This window comes from Diceros bicornis, chromosome 19 (assembly GCF_020826845.1).
Source record: "Diceros bicornis minor isolate mBicDic1 chromosome 19, mDicBic1.mat.cur, whole genome shotgun sequence".
In the NCBI taxonomy this organism is placed as follows: Eukaryota; Metazoa; Chordata; class Mammalia; order Perissodactyla; family Rhinocerotidae; genus Diceros; species Diceros bicornis.
Window position 1 is genome coordinate 24711999 of NC_080758.1, and position 23306 is coordinate 24735304.

A 23306-nucleotide genomic window follows, 5' to 3' on the forward strand; every position below is an offset into this window, starting at 1 on the left:
CTTTGCTCACTGCACTCCAGCCACACAGGCTTCAGTCTGTTCCTCCAACATGTCAAGCTTGTATCTCTCTGCACAGAACACTCACTCTTACTCCATATATTCCTATGCCTGACTCCTACCTCAGGTCTCTAGTCAAATGTCACTTCAGAGAAGCCTTCTGTCACTATCCCATGTATCGTAGCCATCCCTACAGACACTCTTTATCCCATTACTCTGTTTATTTTTCTTCATAGGACTTATCACTATCCAAGAGAAGCTTATTTACTTGAGTTTGTCATCTGTCTCTCCTTTCTTGAATGTCAGCCCCATGAGAGCAGAGACCTTATCTACCTTATTCATGGTAATATCTCCTGTGCTTAGATCAGTACCTGGACGTACTAGGTGTTCAATAAATGTTTATGGATGAATGGACCGGTGGATGGGCACATGGGCAAACACAGGCTCCAGACATGGGGAAACACATGACATAGTGATACACACTGCCATATGCCCCATCTCTTTCAGCACAGGAGCAATGGAAACAAGAACCTCTTTCCTCATACATCAAATCTCAGACGGCACTATGCTGAGACTCTTTCTGCAACATTCATTCCTGCTCTTACATTCTTCTCTGTAGCTCTGCCTAGATATTAGACACGGACACACAGGACACATAGGACGTTCCTCTCTCTGTTTTTCTTCACCCCTAACCGACTCTTCCTGAAAATGGAACGGGAAGGTATGTGTCTTGGTGGGAGGTGTGGGAAAGGGATAGCCAAGGCTCACCATCTCCTGTCATGTAGTAGCCAGGGAACTTCTTAAAGTAGGTGGTCTCAAAGCGTTCGTGGTTCCCATAGACTGTGCGCATGATCCCTGGCCAGGGCTGCTTGAACACCTGAGAAGTGAGGAAGGCACAGTGGTCATATCTGCTATGCTGTCTCACTGGAAGACAATCACAGCTTTTCCAAACCTGAGGAGAAATGGCCTGAATGCCATTCCTGAGAAGTAGGACAAAGTACAGGCTTTGGAGATAGACAATCCAGGCTTGGAATCCCAGCTCTGTCACTTACTAGCTGTGTGATCTCAGGTAAGTAACTTTACCTCTCTGAGCTTCAGGATTCTCATCTGTAAACCAGAGAAAAATCATCTCTCCCTCCCAAAGTTATTGCAAGAATTAAATTAATAGTATGTGGAAGTTGCCTAGCACAATGTTTTGTTAGCAATAAGCATTTAGTAAGTTTGAGTCTCCTTTTGGGTAGTCCCTCAGGAAAGCAGGTCCAGTTTGATGCAAATGAAAATAGTCATAAAAATATGGGACCCACACATTAGTAAATAACTATTGCCCCAATCAATAATGTCCTGTAGGGGCTGGCCCGGTGGCGTAGTGGTTAAGTTTGCATGCTCCGCTTCAGCAGCCTGGGGTTCGCAGGTTCAGATCCCAGGCGCGGACCTACACACACCACTCATCAAGCCATGCTGTGGCAGCATCCCACATACAAAATAAGAGGAAGATTGCCACAGATGTTAGCTCAGTGACAGTCTTCCTCAAACAAAAAGAGGAAGATTGGCACAGATGTTAGCTCAGGGCCAATCTTCCTCACATAAAAAAATAATAATAATGCCCTGTGACAGCAGATTGATGGGATGGATGGAATTCTAGGCTAAGAGTCAGAAGGCCTGGATTCAAGTCCTGCCCTTGTTACTAACTGGCTCTTAGTAAAAGTGAAGTGGGGTGGAGGGTAGGAACTGATGATCTCCTTATAAGAGATCCTCCCTAATACAACAATCATGACAACAGCCAACATTTATCAAGCACTAACTGTTAGGTTCTGTGCCAAACTCTTCACATGGATTATCTAATTTAATCAATCCAGCAACCATAGGAGACAAAGGTACTTTTGTAACTCTAATGTTTTACAAATGAGAAAATTTAGGTTCAGAGGGGTTAGGTAATTTATATGAGGTCACAGAAGAGGCAGAGCCAGGATTTGAACCCAGGCAGGTTGACTCTGGAGCGTATATGATTTTCCACTATGTTTATGAAGGCTCTTTTCACGCTAGAATGTTTGCAAAGGAAGAGTTGGGACTATGTCTTCCAGACCCGAAAAGGTACCATCAGGAATCTTTGAGCAGAGCCCTTAAGAGCCTCATGGGCCAAGAGGCAGAGAGGCAGGCAAAGTATCTGAAGGATTCCCTCCAGGGTCTCTCTGCAGAGGATAACCTTCAACCCTGGAGCTTTAGCCAGAAGCAGACACCAGGAGAGATTAAGTTCTAAACTCTGAAGCAAGTACAGTATCCCTTGTTGGACCCTTCCCACCAACTCCTAAAAGACCCCCCAAGGGCCAGGGCCTCACCAGATAACCTTCAGCTTCACCTTCCAACTCTTCCCCAGACTCATTCAGGATTGCAGGAGCTACACCAAAGAATGGGAAGGTCTAGAAGCAAACAGGAGACAGGTCCCAAGGAGAGGAATGAGGCAACTCTGACTCAACTCTCTACCTCTCCCAAGGAGTCCTAGAGCTTCAAATTCCTCACACATATCAGTCTATTCCCCTACCCTCTACCTAGGCCAAATGCCCCAAGACTCTACTCCTGCCTAGCCCAGGACCAACCAAGGGAGCCTCACTCACAGCAGAACCAGGCTTCATGGGTGTGGCACCAGGGAAGGGGGTCAGCATATGGCCACCCTGTGGAAGTCAGAGATCAGAGGTTTGAGTCAGTCTTCCTACATTGTCCCTGAGCCCCAGCCTTCTGAACCCCTTACTCACTGTCTCTGTCTGCCAGAAGGTGTCCACGATGGGGCAGCGCTGGGCACCTACCACCTGGTGGTACCAAAGCCAGGCTTCAGGGTTGATGGGTTCACCCACTGTGCCTAGCACCTGTAAGGATGCCCGGCTATGCCTTGGGCAGGGGAGTGGGAAGAGAGGAAGGCTCTGAGTATCACTGGGAAGCAGGAAAACATGCCCAGGCTCTTCTCCTGCCCCCTCCCCTATCCCAGGCCAGGGAGTTGGAACAATGGAATGGAAAAGACTGTGCACAAAGGCCAGCACTCAGCTCTGAGGGACACCTATGAGGCAGCAGCTGGGGAGGGGTCTCACTTGGTGACAGGCTCATCTCCAAACTTCATGAGCAGGCGGATAGCTGTGGGTGCTGTGTAGAACTTGGTCACCTTGTACTTGTCCACGATGCTCCACAGGCGGCTCACGTCCGGGTATGTGGGGATCCCCTCAAACTGACCCCAGTGAAGGCTGGTCATTCCCAGTCCTTTCCAATAGTCCCTACATTCCCCTACTATACCCTCAGGCTCAGTATTTTGCCCTTTCTGACAAACCAGTGTCTTCTAGACCTCTAGACCAAGTGGCCTTGGGAGGTAGTCACCCAGGATCATCTTATCCATCCCCTAAGTAGGCCAGGTAGCCATGGGTCCCAGCTCCCTTCTCACCAAAACACTGGTGGCACTGTTGGCCAGCGGCCCATAGGTGACGTACGAATGGCCAGTGATCCAGCCAATGTCTGCTGTGCACCAGAACACATCCTCCGCGTGGAAGTCAAACACGTACTTGAAGGTTGTGGCCACATAGAGCATGTAGCCCCCGACTGTGTGTACCACACCCTGGGGAAAAATAGGGCCTCAGGTTGGGGCCTTGGTCTCACCCCCACTGACTACCAGATGCAGGCTGGGCAGAGCTAGAGGAAGATCTTCCTCAGGGATTCTGGCCCTGCCAGCACCCCTTTCATAGCATCCATCTCTCTTCCATCCCCTTTTCTCCATGTTCCCATCTCACACCCACACACATCTAAAGTCAGTCCATCATTCACACCCACACCGTAAGATGGTATTTCTGAGCTACCCACATCACTCTCACATATGAACACTTCTAGTAAACTCACATCTAGTAGTGTCTCGTTGTGTATTTCCACACACACACTCAATTACACGTTGACAGAATGAGAATGGAAAAAAAAAGACAATCTTCTTTGCTTACTCCATCAATACCCCACCCCTAGGAAAGAGAGGCCAAAATTGTGTTTCTAAAGGCCCTTTGAGGGCTATTCCAAAGCATGTGGAAAGAAGAATTGAGGGATGCAGTGAGTGGAAGGTAGAGTGACATATCTTTCAGGTCAATGGAAGAAGTCAAGAGTTTTCTTAAGTGTTTATGGCTCCCACACTGTGCCCAGCGAGGGTCTAGATGTTAACAGTGTGGCATGTGGAAGGAACTGAACTCTAAGATGTATAGTCTAGGAGTCCAAAAGGGATCCTTGTGCCTACCCTTGGCCTTGAGTTGACAGGGTAGCTCTCCTTCAACCAAACCATGTAGGCACGGGCAAGGCACATCAATGTCAGCCAATGGACTGATCCTTTTCTCCTTTTCTGGGCACCATGAAAGCCCCCATCTGAATTGTCTCATCCTGGGCCTCACCATCTAGTGATTAAGGATTTATGTCTTAATTAGATTTAGAAAAGGTAATGTGACATTTCTGAAACTCAGGGTTGCAGAGCAAAATTCATATCATTATATGCTTCCTCAGAAACTCACTTCTCACCCCTATACAGTACAAAAACACATACACACTTGCCTTGGGTTTGCCTGTGGAGCCACTGGTGTACAGGATAAAGAGTGGGTCCTCAGCATCACACCACTCAGGCTCACACTCATCCCCTGCCTCATGCATGAGTTCATGCCACCAAAAGTCAACCCCCTGGTTCCAGGAGATCTGCAGGGGGAGGAAGACAGAAATGGGCAGGGAAGAACTGTGAACAGCTCAAGATGGGGGCAGGAGACACTCCTACCTGGCATCTGGAGGGGCTGGGAGGGAGGAAGGGCCTTATGAGGGTGGAATGCGGTGGAAAGAACAAGAGCAGAACAGCAGGCTTTCCGGGTAGTCCCAGCACCCTGCTCCCGAGCTCTCCTCACCTGGCCTCAGGCTAAGGAGGGCCCCTTGGTTGTTCCTTTCTTATCCTTCAATTCTTAGCTTAAATGTCACCTTCTTGGAAAGGCTTTCCCTGAACAGTATCTGGTAGATTCCCACCACCACCCTCGCTATTATTCTTTATCACAGCACCATATTTCTTTCCCACACAGAACATATTTCCAGTTATTTTATTTAGTTGTTTGCTTGATTGCTGTCTTCCCAACTAGATAGTGACCTCTATGAGTACAGTGGCATGTGTCTTTTTTTTTCTACATCCCCGACACCTAGCAAAATGCCTGGTACTCAAAAGGCACTCAGTAAATTTTTGTTGGATGAATGAATATGCACACACAGGTCTGCATACACACATATGTACTTATGGGACTAGTGGCTCATCAGCAGGGATGCAGAACCACACAATTCAGAAATGCAAAATTAGTCAGAGCCTGCAGGTGAGGTGGGCACCTGGCCCTGTTAGTAGCAAAAAAGGTCAACAGATCTTGGTGCAAGTGCCTTTTCCTGCATGTCCAGACCTCATCCACATCTGCAGGTTCCTACCCTAGCTCTGCCCCTGCCTTTACACCACTGGTACCAATGGGTTTCCCATAGAGACATTTGCTTGGGGTTCCATTCAGCAGGAAGCCTTGCTTTAAGTCAGTGGAGAAGGACCAAGGTGGATTTCTCCCAGTAGAGGGATGTACCCCTATACCGGAGTGCCTTTGATAACTACTTCTGGATCTGTCATACTGAAATCTTTCTAAACTCTCCTTGAAACTGTTTTACTTTCCTGGTTATATCACCTCTTTGAACAACCAGTTTTCTGAGTCTACTCTTTGCTGAGTGAAGTTGGATTCCTTGAATTTGTCCAAAAACTGTACTGGATTTCAATCACAGTTTTGCCACTTCATAACTATACATGACCTTGGGCAAGTCACTTGACCTCAGTTCACTCCTTTTTAAAATGAGGATAGTCATTCTTGCCCTAATTGTCTCACAAGATTTGGGGAACATCAAAAAAAGAAAGGTATTACCTAGTAAACGTTAAGCCTTGGATTGTCCTGTGAGGTGGGGAAGACTGATGAATGTCAGGAAGCATAGAAGTTAGTTCAGTTCCACTGAACTCCTCTGGGAGATGAATTTAAGGGTGTGATGATGGGAACTCTTTGGGGTTTGCTTTAGCTGTCACAAGCCTTTTCAAATTCATTAGCTTCTTGTTATGTTCAATGGCCCTGGCTGGCAGGTAGACATTATAGTGTAAGAGAAACACCATATTCCCATTATATGGCTATATGCTAATTTATTGTGTGCATATCTGGTTATAAAAACCCAAAAGTGTTAGACACATACCTTATGAAATGACTCTCCAACCACTCCCCTCTTTCTGTGCCATTGGCCCTGTACCCTAGAGAATTTTAAGTTTCTGGCACATAAGCATCATAAAAATGACAAGCCCAGGCCAAGTGAGGCACCATTAAAAATAAAAAGAAGAAAAAGAAAGAAGAGAGAGAAACTGCCCACAAGCTAGAAAACACAAAAACACACCCTACTTTTTAGTGGAATAGCCATATGGGTCTACACACACATTGTTATATGGACACTTTTTTTCCTGCCAAATGATCTACTTGAGATGAGGGCGTTAATGTATTTAGGCAGAAGTGTGTCAATATTGCTTTGGGCAAATGGTGCTGGTCCATAGTACTGGTGTGAATTGTCATAGAAAAAGCACTAGGTAAATGTAAGGGCAAGGCATAGTTACATCGTGGCACTGAGGGGCCTCTTGTAATCTTGTAAAACTGTTTCCTTTGTGGGTGTGTGGGTAAGAAGGGTGGGGAGTACTCCAGGTGTGGCACTGATAACCAGCACCAGGAAGCAGGGTGAGCTCAATTAGTGGCGCAAACATTGCTTGTGAATTAGGTGTGTGCCTATGAGGCCCCAGAGGTTTGAACTAGGAAAAGGTTTTAATTTTCTGAAATAAGAATTGAGGAGTTGGCCTTTGTCCTTGGACCAGGATAGCCTCAGGGAGGGCAGCTGCCAGGTGTGAGAGAGGAACAAGAGGAAGCTCATAGGTGATATGGTTGAAAAGGGCACCTGCACACTGTGCCAGGCTCTCCCTTGAAGATACCTTAAGGATGTGAGAGTTTGGAGCTCTGCCAAGATTTCTGCAGCTTTGATTGCAGTTCTCAGACCAACAAACCTGGACTTTGTAAGCCTATTTTTATGGTCTTTGGTTTGATAACTGATTATTTTTACCTCCAAGAAACAAAAATCCAGCAGCCTGTGACCCGAGGGTCTCTGATATTAAGAATTACAAGATTTTATTTCTTTTCTGGTTTCCCTTTTAGAAATGCCAGCCTGTCTCCTAGGTTAAAAGCAATAAAAGCTAACATTTATGGAATAGTTACTATGTACCAAACACCTTACATATATTGACAAAACCCTATCAATTATAATCTTTATTTTACAGAGGGGAAACTGAGGCAAGAGAACTTAAGTAACTTGCCCAAGCTCCAACAGTAGCAGGTAACAGAACCAGGATTTGAACCCAAGTAGTCTGGCTCCAGAGTGTATACTCTAACCACTAAGTCTGCTACCTCTTTCAAGAAAAAAGTCTTAGGTTCCTATCTGAGTTTTTAAAAGGAAAGCAGTGTCCCCTGGGAATCAGATCTGTCTCCACCATGCTAATGAGAATAGAGAAAAAGGGGATTATAATTACCATTATAGCCTAAGAGGTTAATCATAGCAGATTTAGAGTAAGATACCCTATGAGGATGATAAAATTCAGAGGAATAGTGGGTTTTATGTTTTGTTTTAGTGGGGATAATGGTTTCCTTTTAAGCATGTATTATCATCTCTCTATTACTGATAAGGAGACTGAAGCCCAGAGAGGAGAGGTGACTTATTCAAGGTCATACAGGTAAAAATTGGTCTCTGGACTCCAAGTCCAGTGTCTCCTCTATACTAATCTGTTTTCTTTTTCCCCCCAAAGCACCAGTAGGTAGTTGTATGTCATAGTTGCACATCCTTCTAGTTGCTGTATGTGGGACACGGCCTCAGCATGGCCGGAGAAGCGGTACGTCGGTGCGCACCCGGGATCCGAACCCAGGACACCAGTAGCGGAGCGCGTGCACTTAACCCCTAAGCCATGGGCCCAGTATACTAATCTGTTTTGAGTCCCCTCTTAGGGATCTCCCTTCTTAGAACCACGTACATTGTAATTTTTATTCAATTTAGCACTTAATTATATGAGTTCACGTGCAGTTCATAAATCCCAAAGTAGTATAAAAATTTATTTAGAATCTTCTCTGCTGTCCTATATAAAACTTAGGTTTTCATTTGTAATACATATCTAACTCCCCAACTTGATGGTGCATTCCCAAGGTCAAGGTCTGTACCTCCTCTACCTGCTCTTCTTCCTCTCTTTCCTGGCTGTGCCCCAACTAAGTGCACAGTAAAAACTTTCTGACAGATTTCTTGGTCCTCTCTCCACAAAGGTCCTGAGCAGCAGCAGGAATGAAATAGGATGTCTGTTGCTACCTCTCTGAGTCTACAGTCTATGCCAGTTCAGAGAGGTAGCAACAGGCATTTGGTTTCATGACCTTTCAGAGTGACTTAGATGGCAAAGGACCCAGGGGCAGAGAGAAGGGGGTTAGGTCTGGCAGCCACCACAATGGGGCAAACAGGCAAAGAGCAGATGGACACACAGACAAGCACACAGGGAAGCAGTGCCATGGCAGAGGTGGATACCTGGGGCCAGATGCGCTTGGGTTTCTCTTTCGGCTTACCCTGTTAAGAGCCCATGGAAAGGGTAGTGAGCAGGGTCCAAGTGTAGGGGAGTGGAATGGAAGGGTCACTGTGCCCCAAACCTCTGGCTGCCTCCTTTCCCTCAGGCTCCCTTCTCACTGGTCCTCCCAGCCTCCATTTTCCCGATCCTGTTCCCAGCCCCTATACACTCAGAACCCATGATGCTGACTGGGGTCTCCAATCAGCCTCTCTAGCCCTAAGCCTACTCAGAGCCCCTCAAGTCACAGAATCTCAGGAACCCTCTGTCTTTCTGGACCCTGGAGCTTTCATCCTTATGCCTGTTTGACCTGGAGGCCACTATTGGGCTTTTCCACCATTTCCACCGGAAGCACTGGATCCAAAGCTAACAAGGACCCATCTCTTGAGAGCCAAATCCTGGACCTGCCATGGTGGGACCACACAGGTAGCCCAATAATGAAGATTACAACCCAGTAATCAAGATGACTACATATAGTCACCTAGATCAGCCCATTTCTAACCCAAGCCCAAGCCCTGAGGGTCCCTTGTGCCCATCCGGATACCCTAACCAACACGGGAGTCTCTCTCACAATCTCTCACACTGAACTTCCCAAGGCAAGTGGCTCCCTACCTACATTCAAGGTCAAAGTCCCCCAGCTCCCAGCCAGCCCTGCCAGAGGAGGCATTCCTAGGATTGCTCCCAGATCCTCAGCATTGAGGAAGCAAAGAATGACATCAGGAACTTCCTGGGCAGGAAGAGGGAGACAATTTGAGCCCGGGGGGTGGGGGACATGCAGTACCAGCCTCACCTGTACATCCCGGCATGTCCTCTTAATTGGGGGAGACTGGCTGGAAGAGTCACCTGTGCCCAGCTCTTCCCGCCCTAGGTGCTTGACCACAATGCAGCATCTCACTGAGAAACCCCTGGAAGAAAAAAGAGCCTGAAGTGGTGGGCTGGTTGGCTCAAAAGAGAATTTGGCAGGACCCACCCATGTCCATCTATCATAGGGGGGACAAAGAGAACCTGGCACTGGGGAAAGGGCCAGTTGACCCAGAGCAGTAGCCAACCAGCCAAACACACTTACTTTTCCCGACATTTCTCCAGGGCCTCGTCAGCCAGCTCCTTCAGGTTCACAAGCTTTTCCCCCCTGTAGAAGGCATCTTTGGGGAGCAACAGACATTCCAGCCCTTAGCAAGGCACCACACTCCTAGCCCCTTATCCCTAGTGAGCACAATGTTCATGGAGCCTTTCCTGAGTGGGCCTCTTGACTCTGGCTCTTCCAGCTGATTTGAGCTGACAGAGGGTCGGCTGAGGTGGAACCAGAAGATAAAGAGTAGGCAGTCCCTACCCTCTATGCTGAGCAATCCCAAATACCAACTAGCTGATTGGAGACCAAGACTTGAGGTGTGGGGGTTCTGGAGAAGGGTTGAGAGAATTAGTCACCTGTAGTGATGAGAAGACTGCAACTGGAATCCAGGATTCGTTCACATAGAGACTCTGCAGAGAAGCCTGCAAACTAGAAAAGGGAAGAAAAAACTGAGGGAGAGGAAGATCCAGGGATTGCGTGAACGAGGAAAGGAGTCACTCATAAAACCTTCAGGGTCTCTAAGCATGGTCCTAGAAGAAACTGAATAACTGATATGGAACCTATGACACAAACATTCTAAACTCCTTAGTCTCTTTCTTAAGATCCTCCATCATCCAGGCCCAACCTACTTCTCCAGACCCCATGCCCCACCAGGCCCCTTTTTCCAGCCCGAATTCCTACCACAATGGAGTGCAGAGCCCCAAGGCGGGCACACGCCAGCATGGCCACCACAAGCTCCAGTATCATGGGCATGTAGATGGCCACTCGGTCACCCTTCTGAATGCCTGCAGGTAAAGGACACAGACCATAGACCATGGACCCTTCCTGCTGCCACTTGCTCCCTCTCATCCAGCTACCACCCTTCCAGCTGACCTTTTCTGTTCCCCTGTTACCAGATTCCTTCCATTCCTTGTCTGCTTCCCCCAAGTCCTCAGATATGCCAAGGCCGGACCCTCCAGTCCCCTTCTCACATCCCAACACTCACCCTGTTTTCGGAGAACATTGCTGAACTGACACACCTGGACCAGAAGCTCACGATATGTGATCTGGGTGGTTTCCTCTGGCTCATTGCCCTCCCTGAGATACATCAGAAAGAACCAGTCATTAGGGAGTATAACCTCTTCCCCAAACAACAAATAGGAACAGTCATAAAATCCATTCAGTAACACTAAGGCCTGGAAATATCCAGTGAAGGTGAGCCATCTGCCACCAGACCTTGAGCTGACCAGATACTTTGGCCTTTCAAAGTATACTTTATACACAAGCTGTGTGTCATTGGAAAGTGTATTGTCCATCTCTGAGCCTCATTTAGGTTGATAAAATGGGATGATGGTCCCTTCTCTTCCATCCTAGGGACATATCAAGGAGAAATGATATCACAGATGTGATTCTTCCTAAGCGCAGTGTCAAGACTGCATTGGTGTTATTCAAAGTGGGATCTCCAGATCACTTGTACCTAAGTCACCTAGGGAACTTGTTAAAATGTAGATTCCTGAGCCCCAACTCAGATCTACTGAATCAGAATCACAGAGTCTAAGAATCGGCTTCTTTATTACAAGCTGGTATAAAGAATCAGTAAGTCATTCTGATGCACATTTAAAGTTTGAGAATCACCACCCTCTATCAGCTGATTTCTGTCTACCTCCTCAGCCTTGCCTGCCACTCCTCCTTAGGGTTCAGCCTGGTTTCCTTCAGTCATTCCTTCATTTGTTCATTTGCTTATTCAACAACTACTATGTGCTGTACACATGTATAGAAATAAGGCACTGACGAAAAAGATAAGCAAGATCCCTGACAACATGGAGCTTACATTCCAATGATAGTGCAGAAAATACACAAGTAAAAATACAATCAAGATAATTTCAGATTATGATAAGCATTATGAAGGATATAAAGAATGATATAATAATGAATGACAGAGGAGAAATACTTTTTCTTTTAGTGAGGAACACTAGCCCTGAGCTAACATCTGCTGCCAATACTCCTTTTTTGCTGAGGAAGATTGGCCCTGGGCTAACATCCGTGCCCATCTTCCTCTACTTTATATGTGGGACCCCTGCTACAGCATGGCTTGATAAGCGGTGCATAGGTCCACACGCGGGATCTAAACCCTCGAACCCTGGGCCGCCAAAGTGCAGTGTGCAAACTTAACCACTACACCACTGGGTCAGCCCCAAGAAACACTTTTTAAAAAGACATCTTAAGGGGCCGGCCTGGTGGCACAAGCGGTTAGGTGGGTGCACTCTGCTTCAGCGGCCCAGGGTTCACAGGTTCGGATCCCGGGCGCGCACCGACACACCGTTTGTCAAGCCATGCTGTGATGGCGTCCCATATAAAGTAGAGGAAGATGGGCACGGATGTTAGCTCAGCGCCAATCTTCCTCAAGAAAAAAGGGGAGGATTGGCATCGGATGTTAGCTCAGGGCTAGTCCTCCTCACACACACACACACACACACACAAAAAGACATCTTAAGGAATTTTCATGACTATATATAAAGATTTAACTATAAGAATATTGCTCTCAGTGTTTCTCAATTTTATGATTTTTTTGAATAAGTAATAAATACAAATAGTACTGCATAAAAAGATATGTAATGAGAAGTGTCCCTCCTACCCCTATTCCCCAATCACCCTGCCTACTGGCAACAACTGTTACTATTATGTTGTATGACTTTCCAGAAATAGACAATATGCAAACAGGGCCACTCCTAGTAGGATGGAGGGTGTAGGGTAACTGAACTAGTGTGGAGTGACTAAGATAATCACTTGGGAAGAAGGCTACACTGTTAGCATCTTTCATAAGGTCGTTGGGATATCACTGAAGATGGAAATTTTAAAATAGAATTAAAAAAATTGAATGTTAATGCTGTTCAGAAGAGAGATAAGCACCTCACAGTCCCCAGCTAAGCACATGGTGGGCAGAGGTGGGAAAGAGCTGCTGCAACCACAGGACAGGCCTGTTAGACAAGCATATATATACATACATTTATGTTTATATATTCTCATTTTTTCCTATACAAATGATGACATACAATACACACTATTCTGTATTTTGTTTTTTACTGCATGTAATATATATCCGATAAACCGCATAAAACTTAAGTATAGAGCTTGATCATCTTGCTTTTTTTAAATTTAACAATATACCTTGGCATCATTCTCCATCAAGATTTATTGTGCTGTTTGATTTTCTTTGTCATCTGCATAATGATTCCACTGTTTATATGTGCTATAATTTACTTAACAAATAAATGCTTCAATGAATATCTTTATTCATATGTCATTTTACTCACTTGCAAATATATCTGGAGGATGAATTACTAGAAGTGAAATTGTTAGGTCAAAGGATATGTGCATTTTAAATATTGATAAACATTAGAGGATGACTACTTTAAATAAGATGCTTAGAGAAGGCCTCTCCCTGGCAACAACTGTTATATTTGAGCTAAGACTCAACAGTGGGGACATGAGCTCAACTGTGATATTTGAGCTAAGACCCGAGTAATGAGAAGTAGGCAACTATATGAATTCTTGGGAAGAGTATCCTGGGCAGAGAGAACACTAGAAAGGCACTGAGGTGGTAAAGAGCTTGGCCTATTCAAAGAACAAAAAGGAAGCCAGTATGGCTGGAGCATAGTGAACAAGAAGGAAGGTAAGAATGAGAGGTAGGCAGCAGCCAGATCACGTAGGGCCTTGTAGGCAATGATAAGAAGTTCGAATTTTATTGTAAGTGGGTTCCTCTTGGCTTCCCTTACACGCAAGGCCCACCCCCACACTTCTGATCATGCCATTGCCCCTGCTCAGAGTGCCTTCCCTCCTCCTTCAGGCACCAACATTACAGCCCTCCCTAAATACCACAGGTCATTGTGCTCCCTCTCTTCCTTACTGCCCAAAGTACTTATGAAGGAGGTAACTGAAACCCAGAGAGATGTAGTAGCTTGGCCAAGGTCATACAATAATAAGTGGCTGAGCCAAGAATAGATCCTCAGGTCTTCTGATTTCAAGTCAGGACTCTTTCCGCTCATAGTGTGAAGGACAGGGACTAGTAGGGAAGCCAGACCTTTGGAGGTTACACGTATTATCAGCCTCTTTCCAGTTCCTGGCTCAATGAGTCAGTTACTATCCTCTCCTTGGCTTAGCCCTCCTAGGGCTGAGAGGAGCCAAGCACAGAGAGCTCTCTAAAGTGGGAAGGAACAGGGAGAGAGGAAGCTGGCAAGGGGCCCTGAATGCCAGAGGCATAAAAAGCCATTTCCTTAACTGGCCCACTGATGAGTGCCACAGGAACTTCAGAACATCTCCAGTTACAGCTAAATGCTGACATATACCACACACTCATGCACTCATGTCCCCACATACCAGCTCACTTGTGTGCACTCACAGGCATAAAATCACATATACTAATATACAAAACATTGTAGGCATAAAAGCTGCCCATTTGCACACATGGGCACAAATAAGCATAACTATATAGAACCAAGACTCAAACATGGGTCCATTTCTACAAGTATATGCACTGCATTTATATAGCCATCTATGTGCACAGCTTTCCCCTCCAGAAACTCTTTATCATCGTTCTGTTTTATTTTCTTCATGGAACTTTCCATTATTTGAAATTTATCTCATGTATTTTATTTACTTGTATATTATCTATGTCTTTCACTGGAATATAAGCTTCATGATAACAGACCTTGTCTGTCTTGTTCATTGCTATATCCCTAGCACCTAGAATAGAGCCTGGTACATAGAAGGTACACAGAAACAGATAAGCACAAACCTATACAGGAACAGCTTGCTTGAGCCCACTTCCAGTTACACATACACACTCCCCGCCCCCCCCACAGTGTACATTCCTCTCCCTGGCTCTGGGCTCAAGTTATACATTATTGACGTAGGCACCTTACTCCTTCCAGTGTCTTCTTTCTCTGACATACACACCAGGGTGGGGCCCCTGGCTGGTTGGCATGGGAGAGGGAACAGTACTGGTCTACTGCAAAATCCCAAGCCCTCTAAGTTATTACAGTTTTTAAAAGAATATCCAGTTTAGTCTACTGACTCCAAAGAGATCAAAAGAGGCCATTTGCTGTGTTCAAGGTCATGTGATAGGTTGTGGCAGAGCAGGGACCAGGACTCAGGGTCCAGGCCTCTTTCCTCTACACTGGGCACTGCAAACCCAAAAACTGACAGGGTCCAGGCAGGTAACATAAATGAGCGAAGTGGACCATATGAAAGAAAAATTTTGATAGAGACAAGAAATAGTTCACTTTCCTCTTTTCTATAAGAAAACAGCAGCACTGCAATGACACTTAGTTTCAATTTTAGGGGGAAAATAGAGAGGGGCAGGGACTGGAAAACTGGAGAATACATGCTCTGGCAAAACGAGGCATCTAGTACTTAAACTTAACTCCTGTCAACTTTTGCTCTCTGGGAATAAGGGCTGAATGTTGCCAATTTTTTCAGTTTTTTTAAAAGAGGCCTGGAATCTATTTCTGTATTTTTAAGTGTTGACAACTAATTTTTTAAAGTTTTAAACACTATTGACAAACAAAACTATTAATGAGAGATTTAGCTAGTGGCCTCTGATTGGGAACTCTTGCTGTAGACCAAACTACTTCCCCTTTACCTGGAGGCTATATGGTATGGGACAACCCAAGGTATACAGTCTCCTCATCTTTTTCCTCCAGGGAAACTTCTCCACCTACCTTGCCCTTACACTCTCCAAATTTACTGTAATCCATTATTGAATCTAAATATATTTAGAATTAGACTACTCTCCACATCTACTTCTACCATCCTAAGCCAAAATCACCATTAGGCAAGTCGGATCATGTCACTCCTCTGCTCAAAATGCTCAGATATTTTCCCATATCATTTTGAGTAAAAGTAAAAGCCCTCACAATGGCCTACTAGTTCCTGTATGATCTAGACCCTCATTACCTTTCTGTCCTCATATACTCCTATTCTCTCGTCCTCTCCCTCTCCCTCTCCAGCCACATGGCCTCCTAAATGTTTGGCAAAAACACCAAGCACACTTATCCTCAGAACTTTTGCCCTCTACTTGGAGCATTATTCCCCAAATAGCCACATGGCTTATTCCCTCTCTTTAAGTTATTACTCAGATATTGGTTTCTCAGTGAGGTCATCCTTGACCACTCCATATAAAAGAGCACTCCCAGGCCACAGGTGCTGCAAATGAACATCTTCCATGAAGTCTTCCCTGGTTTCTCTTTTCGCCCACTTACCCAAAAGCTGAAAGTTCTCTCTTCCTCTCAAGGCCCTTTATCTCACTTTCTTTGTGATCTATCGGTTCTACCTTCTATTACATTATTGGGGCCTATCTTTCCCATTACATCCTGGGCTCTTGGAGGGCAGGGATTATGTCTTCTTCCTCTCTGTCTCCTCTAAGCACAGTTGGCATAATAAGTACTTAAGGTTCATGGTGAAATCATTGAAAAACTGATAATTGATTAATGACAGGGAAGACTGGGGCTTCCCTCTTTATATGAGAGGGCTAGTCATTTGATTGGAGATTTTAGTTCCCTAGACTAGCAGAAAAGTAAGGCACAGGATAGGAGAAAAGAGCTGAGGAAAAAATAGGTGGGGAAAACTGGGTTTTTCACAGAAGCATCAGAGGGCAGGATCTAACCTGATGGGTTGATATTTCTCCTCTGGAAGACCTAACCCTTCTCTTGATGAGAAGAGGAGTCAAACTTGTTATGAGAGGAACACTGGACTGAGCTGTTTAGCCTGGAGAAGAGAAGATATTGAGAGACATGATAGCCAGTCTCAAATATCTGTATCTCTGCTGCCTCCACCCTAGTTCAAGCCACCTTCGTCTCTTGCCTGGATGACCACAATGGCCCCAAACTGTTCTCACACTTCACTCTTGCCCCCTTCCAATCCAGAATGATCTATTTAAAACATAAACCAGACTATATCATCTCCTGCTTAGAACCCTTTAGTGGCTTTCATTGCATGTGGAAGAAAATCCAGACTTCTACTATGCCTTGTATCTTCTCCAACTCATCTTGTGTCATTGTCCCATTCTATTTAATAGGCTTCAAACACATTAGCTTTCTGGTAGTGCATGCCATATTCTTTTACTGTCTTTCCCCAACTCTTTGAATGGTTTGCTGTTTCTCATGTTTCAGATCTCAATTAAATGTCACTTCCCTAGTGAGGCTTTCCCTGACCACTTAATGTAGCATCAGCTCTTCCTGATATTCTTCATCACAACACTCTATTTATTTTTTTCGTAGCATTTTCCTCAAGCTATAATTCTCTTATCATTTATTTATTTACTTAAATATTGCTAATGGGCTGTCTCCCCTACTAGACTGTAAGTCTCCTGAAGGCAGAGACCAACTTAGTCTTGTTCACTGCTGAATCCCCAGTGCCTTGCAAAGAACCTTGTATAAGGGGCCGGCCCGGTGGTGTAGTGGTTAAGTTCACGCACTCTGCCTTGGCAACCCGGGGTTTGCAGGTTCGGATCTGGCATGCAGACCTATGCAGTGCTTATCAAGCCATGCTGTGGCAGGCATCCCACATATAAAGTAGAGGAAGATGGGCACAAATGTTAGCCCAGGGCCAATCTTCCTCAGCCAAAAGAGGAGGATTGACAACAGATTTGGCTCAGGGCTAATCTTCCTCACCAAAAAAACCAAAAAAAGAACCTTGTATATAGTAGGTGCTCAATAAATATTGCTGAAGGAATGAATGAACTTGAAGGATTATTATAAGAAAGAAGCAGACTAGTGTTATGTAACTATAAATGGAAGAGCTAGGTCAAATGGGAGAGTTCAGTATAAGGAAAGCCTTTCTGTCAGAGCTGTCCAATGATGGAAAGTACTCCTTTGGGAGCTCCCTAACTCTAAAGATATCATGTAGAATCTGGGGTTTGCAGGGATACTAAAGAGCAGATTCCGCAACATGGTTAGGACCAAGCAAGACCACTGTGTCTCAAAGTATGGTCACACAGTGTTAATTATGCAAATTCCAAGGTCCCGCCCCACAAAGCTACAGCATAGGATTGTGCAGGTTGGGCCACGGAAACCCTGACACCCACTAGATCATTCTCCAGGGAATGGGGTCCTTGGAATTTTCCTTTTATAAACAACCCATGTGATTCATGTTCACTGAAGTTTGAGATGACCTTTAAGGCCCTTCCAACTTTGAGATTCTTTGATTCTGTAAAATTAAGAAGTAATGTGAAATAATGTGTTCTATGATCCATAAAACACTGCACAAATGTGAGGCACTCAGACATAAGTATATCCTCAAGTCACTTTCCCTTTTACCAAGGGAGCAGGGAGTGGGAGCAACATAACTTGACCAATTAGCAGCTTAATGTTCCCTCTGGGTATTCTTGCCCTAGCCATGGTGAGGAGGGAGAAGGGCTGAAGGAGGAGGTGGGAGGAGGAACAGCCCAAAGACTTAATCACAAATCACTTAGAATGCGAGAGGAAAATAGAGTTTTTTATGTCCACCACTTATTTACAGATGAGAAACCTAATGCACAGATGGGAAGTGATGGCTTGAGGTTACTTAGCACATTAGTAGCAGCATTATTCTAGAGTAGTGCTATCCAATATGGTAGCCACAAGCCACATATAGCTGTTGAACACTTGAAATGTGTCAGAGGAACTGAATTTTTAATTTAATTTAATTTTAATTATTTTAGATATTAATAAGTCACCTGTGGCTAGTTCTAGAGTCTAGATGTCTCTAGTTTAGGGCGTTCTCCTCCTAAATGACATGGCCTCCAAAAGGGGGATGTTGTTTCCAAAGCCAGAATTAGCATAAGGAAGAAAATCAAAGTGCAGGAGTCCTGAGAACTGTAGGGTTGAACTCCACCAAGGATGAATTTTAGTGTAGCTGTAATCATTCAAGAGAATTGAAAACATACATCCATAAAAAAACTGGTACACAAATGTTCATAGCAGCATTATTCATGATACCAAAAAGTGAAAAGAACCTAAATGCCTATCAATTGAAGAAAGGATAAATAAAATGTGGTATATCCATATAATGGAATATTATTCAGCATAAAAAGGAATGAAGTACTGATACATGCTACAACATGGATGAACCTTGAAAAGACTATGCTAAGTGAAAGAAGCTAGATGCAAAAATCACATATTGTATGATTCCATTTAGATGAAATGTCCAGAATAGTCAAAGCCATATAGACAGAAAGTAGGTTGGTAGCTGCCTAGGACTGAGGTGGGGAAAGTTAGAGGAAAATGAGGAGTGACTGCTAATGAATATGGGGTTTCTTTTGGGGGTGGTTAAAATGTTCTAAAATTGATTTTGGTGATGGTTGCCAAACTCTGTGAATATACCAAAAATCACTGAATTATACACTTTAAGTGGGTAAATAGTATGGTATGAATTATATCTCAAATTTAAAAAAACTCATGGTGATTTTGATTGGAACTGCAATAGACATACAGATTAATTTGGAAAAAAAACAGATATCTTTACAAATCTTCCTTTCCAGAAAGATTGCCTCTTAGCACTATTCATTCGTTCATTCATATTGTTCATTCATTCATACTGTCTCTTTCTATTTGCCTGAAGACTTGGCACTTATTTATTTTATTTTTAGCATTCTCATCATATGTATACATCTGTTTCCCTCACTGGATTGTGAATTCCTTAAAGACAAACAGGGTATCTTTTTATCTGTTTCCTCCTCAGTGCCTAGCACAAAGTTTGACACATAGTGGGTACTTAATACATAATTGTGAAATGAATGGATAAAAGAATGAATGAATGAACAAACGTCTCTGCTCATATGACCAGCCAGATCCCAGCTGATCAGTGAGGAAGCATGGAAGGAAAGAGAGGATTATAGAGGATACAAACAAAGAAGATAGATGCTAGACAGGCAGGGGGAAATGGTAGACACAAGAGGAAAAGAGTGTAACACTTGTGAAATAGATTTGGAGACACATCAAGAAGAGTTTCTTGAGCCCCTACAATGGGCTCAGTTCTGGACTCTATGCCATGGGAGAGACTGGAAGAAGCCCCTGGATCTGAGGTTCAGGCTATGGGACTTGGGCTTTGCAGTCTGGGCTATTATTGCACCCTGTCCTCCTGCCAGCCATTTTCAGGCCTTGATCCAGGGACCTTGTGCCTGTTCCCTTTGGCCAAGGTGGCTTTGATGTCAGGTGGATTCTGCACCTCTTCTCTGTTGAGAAGGCAGACCTGGGCCAGTACAGAAGACAACCCTTTTCCCACTGCCTTTTTGCCTACTTACAGGAGGGAAATCATACACACTTCGTTCCTACCATCATATGCCCCATGCTAGCCTTACCCAAAACAAGTGAATGAGGGCAGCCCTCTCAGATCTTTTATTATCACAGCATTTGGAATGCTGCCTAAAACAGGAATATGCCTGGAGCAGAAAAAGAAAGCAGGAAGAACAGCCAGGGTCACCATTTTACATGTACATCAGGTCTCCCAAGTATAACAGACGCATGCAAAAATATTCATTACAACGGTTCTTTGTTATTTAGGTAGATAGCATAATTTAAATAATTAGTTTTCAAGCTAGGGTAGTCTATTCCTGTGGGTACCTGAGCAGGAAAAGTTTTAAGAGAATAAGTGTCCAGATTCTTAACTTCCATATGTAATCTTTCCTAACATTGACCTATCTGAGTTGGTTCTCCTTTCCCACTTTCTCTTTCACAAATACCCTTCTCCCACTTGATAAAAAAATGCCCTCTCTCTCTCTTATCCCAAACCTTAATATGCCTGTACAACGCTAGGGTAAAAAAAACCTCTAGAGTGCCAGACAAAGCGACAATTTGCAAATGTATAACTTCAGAGGGAGAGCCCCAAGAAAGCAAATCAGAGAGCTCCCCTAAGAAATGAATATTGAAAGGAGTAACATCTTAATTCATCCAGGTGACAAACTCATGGAAAGATTATTTGCCTTATTTCTCCTAGAATTATAATTCGAAAGTTAAATAGTTATCACAGGGTCATATGTTGACATTTATTTTAATTGAAAAAGAAGTTAGGCATTTTCTAACAGAAAGTAGATCTCATTTGGCTGGTTATGTTGACAGTGAGAACTGGCTGTGCAAATTAGGTTACAAGGTGGACATTTTCTCTAAATTATATGAACTAAATTTGCAATTCCAAGGTTTCAAAAAAGATATATAAAACATATAATGTATACAATATAAAACACATTGGAAATTACATTCTTTGCAGTTATTTAATCTTATGATAAAATGTTTAAATGTGAACTTTAAAATGTGTGAAGAGTTACAAAATTTTTCAAAATTCTTTTAGGTATACAATTTTAAAAGTTAAGACCACTGATCTAAATAATTATTTTTCAAAGGTACCCTGCCATTCATTGCCCACCACATCAGAATCATCTGAGGAGGTTATAAAAATACAAGTCGAAAGTCTTATCCTTTGGAGATTCTCAATCAATAGGCTGGATGGGGTCTAGGAATCTGGATTATTGACAAGATCCTCAGGTAATTATTTGGAGTCACCAGACCTAGATTTATTGTTTACCCCTAATTTACTGTATGAATTTGCACAATTTTTCCCCTCTCTCTGAGCTTCAGTTTCTTTCTCTGTAAAGTATAAGATAGGAGGAGGGGGATGGTTGGTGTTAGACTAGATAATCTCTAATGTATCTTAGACGCCTTGATTCTCATTTCTCTCTTTCAGAGGCAGGAGAATGGGCCCTAAAAGTCAGTTTCAGAGAAAAGAGGTTTTATTTACATGAGGTGGGAAAAAAAGAACAAACTTAGCTGAGGTAGAGACCAAATAAAAGTAATGAAACCTGACATGCCTGCCTCACATAGTTTCTGTGTAGATCAAATAAGAATCCAGCTAATTCCTTCCACGAGTACAGTACAAAACTGCTTTAGAGGATATTCCCTCACCTGATCCTCACAGCTACTTTAGCTATAGGTAGAGCAGGTATTATTATCTCTATTTTAAAGATACAAGAAATCCAGAAGAAGTGGCTTGCCAAGGCCACACAGGAGGGCTAAAGAAAAACCTGTAACTAGGTCCCAGGTTTCTGACTTCCAGGCTAGTGTTTGTTCCACCATACCAATTTGGAATGTACCTAAATGAACATGGAAAAGACTCTCTCCTAAGTATCTCCAGGAGCACTGTGAGAAGCAGAGAAGGAGACTCCCACCTACTTTGAGCTTTAGCCTGTGGTCAAGATCACACCAACCACAATCTCATCAACATCCTCAGAACTTCCTGAAAGACCCAAAACCTCAGGCAAGGAAGCCTGAATATGTCTACCTTCACACTACTTGGCAGTGCTCAAGTATAATGCGAGCACTTGTACATCCATTTGCTCTTAGAGACATGTACCCCCCTCCCTGGAAATAATGAAAACACATTGTCCCCAACATTTCCTCCTAAATAAAATTCCAGCTAACAGGCAAAAATCTTGCCCCCACCAGACTGCGAGCTCCATGAGGACAAGCACCAGATTTCTCTTGTTTATTGCTATATCCTAAGCACATAGTACAGTGCCTGGCACATATCTATAAAATTAATTTTTTAAAACCTACTGCTAGAAGCTAGTGGATTGTCCATGGAGCATGGCTATCCATAAGTTGGACCCTTACCTAACAGCATATACAAAAATTAACTCAAAATGGATCAAGGACCTACATGTAAGACCTAAAACAATAAAACTCTTAGAAGAAAACCTAGGACAAAAGCTTCACGACATTGGATTTGGTGGTGATTTCTTTGCTATAACACCAAAGACACAGGCAACAAAAGCAAAAATAGACAAAATTGGACTTCATGAAAATTTTTAAATTGTTTACATCAAAAGACCCTTTTACTCTTTATCCAAAGAGTAAAAGGGCAACCCACAGAATAGGAGAAAATATTTGCAAATCATATATCTCATAAGGAATTAATATCCAGAATATAAAGAGAACTCCTAAAACTCAACAAAAAAAACCAACCAATTCAATTCAGAAATGGCCAAAGACTTGAATAGACATTTCTCAAAATAACATACATGAATGGCCAATAAGCACATGCAAAGATGCTCAATATCAATAATCATTAGGGAAATGCCAATCAAAACTACAATGAGATACCCCCTCACATCCATCAGGATCGTTACTATCATAAAACAGAAAACAAGTGTTGGCAAGGATGTGGAGAAACTGGAACACTTGTGTACTGTTGGTAGAAATGTAAAATGGTACAGTGCTATGGAAAACAATATGGAGGTTCCTCAAAAAATTAAAAATAAAATTACCATATGACCCAGCAATCCTACTTCAAACGACTTGAAACCCAAAAGAATTGAAAGCAGAGTCTCAAAGAGATATCTGTACACTCATGTTCATAGCAGCATTATTCACAATGGCTAAAATATGGAAGCAACCCAGTGTCCATCGACTGATGAATGGATAAGCAAAATGTAGTGTAGACATACAGTGGAATATTATTCAGCCTTAAAAAGGAAATTCTGACACATGCTACAACACGGATGAACCTTGAGGATATTATGCTAAGTGAAATAAGCCAGTCACAAAAAGACAAATACTA

At 43.6% G+C, this 23306-nt stretch overlaps 1 protein-coding gene across 3 annotated transcripts in view; it reads right to left on the reverse strand.

Moving 5' to 3' along the window:
• Nucleotides 1-23306, reverse strand: part of ACSS2 (acyl-CoA synthetase short chain family member 2) — a 46961-nt gene that overhangs the window by 3161 nt on the left and 20494 nt on the right. The window contains exons 3-15 of one of the 3 annotated variants that reach the window (XM_058562838.1): nt 10726-10817; nt 10422-10525; nt 10097-10169; nt 9738-9813; nt 9462-9576; nt 8638-8676; nt 4558-4695; nt 3422-3592; nt 3078-3211; nt 2748-2880; nt 2610-2666; nt 2334-2414; nt 766-874 (exon numbers count right to left, since the gene is read on the reverse strand). In XM_058562838.1, coding sequence (XP_058418821.1) covers nt 766-874; nt 2334-2414; nt 2610-2666; nt 2748-2880; nt 3078-3211; nt 3422-3592; nt 4558-4695; nt 8638-8676; nt 9462-9576; nt 9738-9813; nt 10097-10169; nt 10422-10525; nt 10726-10817 — 1322 coding nt within the window. The remainder of the gene's footprint in view (nt 1-765; nt 875-2333; nt 2415-2609; nt 2667-2747; nt 2881-3077; nt 3212-3421; nt 3593-4557; nt 4696-8637; nt 8677-9461; nt 9577-9737; nt 9814-10096; nt 10170-10421; nt 10526-10725; nt 10818-23306) is intronic. The other 2 variants (XM_058562839.1, XM_058562840.1) reach the window with 2 other exon arrangements.